General features: G+C 48.9%; 1 protein-coding gene across 1 annotated transcript in view; it reads right to left on the reverse strand.

Annotated features, from left to right (window-relative positions):
* The window catches only part of LOC107117648 (transient receptor potential cation channel subfamily V member 6-like), a 53,149-nt gene extending 49,183 nt beyond the window's left edge, over positions 1-3,966 (reverse strand). The window contains exon 1 of the mRNA XM_015419803.1: positions 3,821-3,966. Coding sequence (XP_015275289.1) covers positions 3,821-3,966 — 146 coding nt within the window. The remainder of the gene's footprint in view (positions 1-3,820) is intronic.
* Between the last annotated feature and the right edge of the window lie 1,243 nt (positions 3,967-5,209).

Raw genomic sequence — 5,209 nt, forward strand, 5'->3', positions numbered from 1 at the left:
ACAGATTTCTGTCTTAGCTCAGGATGGATGGCTCTAGAGCAAACTCATTTATGCAGTAGCCAAATTGCTCGCTCACAGCTTTAATGCCAGTAGCTCACCAAGTCTAATTTTTGCTCACAAGACTCCACAGCTTAGAGGGAGCATTGCCCCAGACCCTAGTCTGATACTTTAACTACTATACCAATACTGGCTCATACGCAAGTTTATGACTATTACCAGCCAGTTAATGGCTTAAACACATCTGATTATTCAGCTAAACTTTCTTATCTAAATTCATTTGGGTAGCCATACTGGTCTGAAGCAGCAGAACGAAGTTTGAGTCCAGTGGCGCCTTTTAAGACCAACCCAGTTTATTCAAGGTATAAGCTTTCGTGTGCAAGCACACTTCCACAGATCTGTGGAAGTGTGCTTGCACACGAAAGCTTATACCTTGAATAAAACTGGGTTGGTCTTAAAAGGCGCCACCGGACTCAAACTTTGTTCTGTCTTACCTTTCTTTAAAACAGTGACCAGCCTTTTTAATATATGATCTTAGCAACACAAGCAAAAATGTTCTCAAACCCAAACTGTAACCTGCCCGGCCACCCTCCTTTACAGACAACCTCCAAGCATCACTATAGGTGGTGGAAAGGGCCATCAAGTCGCAGCAGCTGACTTAGGGTGACCCCCTCATGGGGTCTTCAAGGCAAGAGACCTTCAGAGGTGGTTTGCCATTGCCTGCCTCTGCATCAAAGCCCTGGTATTCCTTGGAGGTCTCCCATCCAAACACTAGCCAGGACTGCATTTATGCTGGCCCGATTTAATGTGCCCCCCTCTGCGGTTTTAGCAGGAAGATTTAAGAAAATCCCCTACTCTGTAAGGTTCTGTGCTTGTGATTCAGAGGAGTTTGAAACAATCGAACGTGTATTCCTCTATTGTAGTTTGTATGATGACATTCGGGAAGCCTATCTAGAAGATACGCTTAAGAATGATGCCAAGCGATCCGAGGACAGGAGGTTGTATCGTTTATTGGCTTAACAAAATATAGCGGTTACTGAAGCGGTTGCCAAGTTCCGTAGCTGCCTTATAACGAGGAAGCTGTGTGTTAAATCCATGAACTGAATGGCGAATGTATGATTATGATCTATGCCAATAAAGGTTTTATCACTATAGATCCCCCAGACTTACTGCCAGCTAAGTTCAGAATCTTTTCCCGTGCCCTACCTTGACCAAACTTAGGAGTCCCATTGCAGCAACACTCTGGCCATCAGAAGAACAGCAAAATGGATTTAGGATGGTGGAAGGGAATCGTTGCAAGTTGCTGTTGATGTTTTTCTACCCAAGGCCAGGACTGACTGAGAAAGGTGAGGCAGTAATTTTGGGACAGAGTGAAAAGGCATCCATTTATCGGTGATCCGTTTTATTACTGACAGCTAGATTTGAGTCCAATAGCACTCTAGACCAACACGATTTGGGAAGTATAAGCTTTGCAAGGGAGCTTTGGCTAAAAGAGCTTTGACTCTCAAAAGCTTAATTAAAAAAAAGTTTATTCAACCAATAAGTTACATCATTCATATACCAAACATAAAACGACAAATCTAAATATACCAATAGAATGCATCAAGGAAATGCCAAATGCTTGATATGACTAGATTTCCATCTCTCCCAAGGCCATCACAACTCGTTCTTTGCAGGAAGGGAAATATCTCAGGCAAGTCAGTTTAATAGCATCAATTTAACCCAATCCGAAAGCCATCTTGCCTGGCCGTGTCAAGACACAAAGCTTAAAATGGGAAACCTCACAACCTCAAAATTAGTAAAATCAGAGCCTGGTTTTGTATCTTGGATTTTCGTGGCCACTTTTTTTTAAAAAAAGGCAAAAATCATAACTTTTTTTGGTACCAATGGTCCCTCTGCAGTGGTACAGAACTCTTCCATTTTGGGGCAATTACCAATTTTGCAGCAGTACATAACAACGCCACTAGCTCTTTTCTCTTTGTCGAGATTTCCCTGTCTGGCCACAATTCTAAGAGTAAAACTTTTGCCTTGAATGGTACATTATATGAGACAATCTCACTAACTTGGGCATGTATCATCCACCAGAAATGCTCTACGAATTGACATGCCCACAGGTACCTATTTCACTACAACCACGCCAACATACCGGGGAGGAAGATGGATGCAAATGGTGCAGCCTCTGAGGCGCAAGATACCATCAAGACATACATTTAAAGGTTACAGCTCTAGCTGATAAAGTTTTGATCTCAAAATATTAGGGCTCCAGATCCACTCCCACTGAAAAGCTTAAAATTTTGTTAGTCTCTAGGGTGATCAATATAGGAATATCTGGGTGCACTTTTCACCTTGAGTGCTCTCCTGAGAGAAGAATACCATTTAGAGGAGGATGAAGTGTTTGTTTCAAAAGACATGTTTCCAACTGAAAAGCATTGCTATTTATGTCCAGCTTGAGAGATCCATACATTTCCAATTATTACAAACAATGAAACTGGCCCACATGCATGTCAAAGACACAAATCCCTTTGATTTTTTTTTCTTAAAGTGAAAGAGAAGAGTCTGATCTGTGTCAGTTGGCATTAGCTAGTACAAGTGAGGTATCCACTAGTACTTTTCAGCAAACGGCAAAAAGGGAATTTTGTGGCACTTTCAAGCATTTTATTTTTGTGGACTACAGTCCACTTCTTTCTTCCACATGACTCCTGTTTATCATAGTAAGTATGATGTATGAACGGAGGACCATAACAGACACTCTTCAAACACAACTGCTTTTTGCCACTTAACAATCCCGTGAGGACTTGCTGGAAAGCACCGTCAACTCACAGCTGATTTACGTGACCCCCATAGGGTTTTCAAGGCAAGAGACCGTCAGAGGTGGTTTGCCATTGACTGCCCCGATATTCCTTGGAGGTCTCCCATCCAAATACTAGCTAAACAAGGCCAACCCTGCTTAGCTTCCGAGATCTCACAAGATCGGGCTAGCAGACGTACTCCTTTCTAAACCCATTGATTCCAATGGGTTTAGACTGTGGTAACTGTTTTAAGGAGTGCAACCATTAATCTTGATCAGAAAGAAGGTCCTGCAGTAGAGTTACTTCACTTTGGAAAGCAAAAAAGAGAACATGTTTCCAGACCTACTGCTTCACACAAGTGATGATCACTATGTCAAATTTCATCTTAAACACCCCTACTAGTGAAGCTGTGATCATTGCTACTAACTAGGAATATTCATGACCTTCCAACCCCAAAAGAGGTCATTTGCAACCGTTTTTTAAAAAGACTCTTATGAATGGCTGCAGTCACACACACTAAATAGTCCACTTTAAGTGCACTTTCCAACTGGATTTTACTGTGTGAACCGGCAAAATCCAGTTGGAAAGTGCATTGAAAGTGGATTACTTAATGTGTGTGACCAGAGCCTAAGAGGATGGACACGCCACCCCTGGGCAAGTACTTAGATGGGAGATCTCCAAGGAATACCGGGGCCGGGACGCAGAGGCAGGCAAGAGCAAAAAAGAGGACATCGGGGGGGTAACCCTGTCCTGGAGCCTTTCTCCCTCTCCCACCCCCGCTAAGAACCCAAATTAATTTGTTGCTGAAATCTAAACCGCTTCCTTGGAGCGGTGGGGGGGACTTCAAGAGGAGCAACCGTTTTTAAAAAGGACGGAGGGAAACCAGGCATCGAAGCAATCACTCTGCAGGTCCGGCTGCGAGTCCAGCCAGGCCAGACACCACCAGCCCCAAGAGAGAAGCTTCGGCGGCTTCGAGGCCCGCGCGTCTGCGCCTCGCTCCGCCGGGGCGCCGCGGCTGGGGAAGGCGCGCTTACCTCTTCTGCTGCAGCAGGTGCATCTCGTCCAGGCTGCACCGCCGCCCGCCGCCGCCTCGGCTGCAGCCGGCTCCGACGACGCGGCAGCTCAGCCTCTTCCAGAGCGCGCCCAAGAGCCCGTTCTCGCCAGGCACCGGCACCCCCATGGCTCCGCAACGCCCCAGCAAGAGCCGCCGCCGCCACTCAGAAATCCGGCGCCGGGGTTTCTTTTGGCGCGGCACACCGATGGCCCTGCCCGCAGTCCGAACCTAGTGGTGATGGTGGGGAGCGGAGGGCGGCGCAAGGCAAGAGTCCCGCCGGCCTCGGCCACTGAGGGCTTCCCTCCCAGGCAGGCAGGCAGGGCGGCTCCCTCGCCTGGAGAAGGCGTCTGCTTTGGGAAGCGTCGGCCGCGCGTCCTCGGCCTTGGACGCAGAGCTTCGCCCGCCCCGGACTTGCCCTTTCTGGCCCCCGCGGATCAAGCCGGCAGAGCCACGCTGGCCTTGGGGAAAGGGAGCCCAGGCGAGGGATATAGCGGCCTTCCCTGCAGAAGGCGGGTCGGAGGCAGCCACGCCTCTTCTTCTCGCTCGGGCGGGCGGGTCGCGCGGTTCGTGGCTGGGCCGGCGTCGAGGCCGCTGCTGCCTGGGGGCCCTGAGGGCGGCCGCCGCCCTTCTACGACACCAGAGCCAGCGGGAGGCTTTCCGCCTTCACGCCCCGCTGGCCAGGGGCTCCGTGGCGGGGCGTTGCCAACCTCCCGGTGGTGGCTGGGTCCTGGAGATCTTCTGTCACCGGAGATCGATTCGCCTGGCGAAAGTGGCCACTTTGGAAGGTGGACTCTGTGGCATTACGCCCCTTCCCCAAACCCTGACTGCTTTTGTCTCCACCCTCGAAATCTCCAGGTGTTTCCCAACCTGGAGCTGGCAACCCTATCTGAGGCATTGGTGGCTGGCATGTTGGAGACACATGACCTTTGGCTGCCTGGTCTGGCAAGGTGTTCTTTGTTTAGATTCACCGTGGCAGCTAAGGGAAGCCTCCGTTTTTCTGATTAATGGGAGGTCTCCAGCCACCACCTGGAGTTTGAAGAAGAAGAAGAGATTGGATTTATACCCCGCCCTTCACTTGGAGTCTCAGAGCGGCTTACAAACTCCTTTCCCTTCCCCTCCCCACAACAGACACCCTGTGAGGTGGGTGGGGCTGAGAGAACTCTGACACAAACTGCTCTTTTTCAAGGACAGCTGTGCCAGAGCTTGTGACTGACCCAAGGTCACATCAGCAGGTGCAAGTGGAGGAGTGGGGAATCAAACCCGGTTCTCCCAGATTAGAGTCTGCGCACTTAACCACTACACCAAACTGACAGCCCTAAGTGATAGTCATGATATGAGTCTGTTAACTTAAAAAGAAATCTACAATCAT

This window comes from Gekko japonicus, unplaced genomic scaffold, assembly GCF_001447785.1.
Source record: "Gekko japonicus isolate JY-2015 unplaced genomic scaffold, Gekko_japonicus_V1.1 scaffold2278, whole genome shotgun sequence".
In the NCBI taxonomy this organism is placed as follows: Eukaryota; Metazoa; Chordata; class Lepidosauria; order Squamata; family Gekkonidae; genus Gekko; species Gekko japonicus.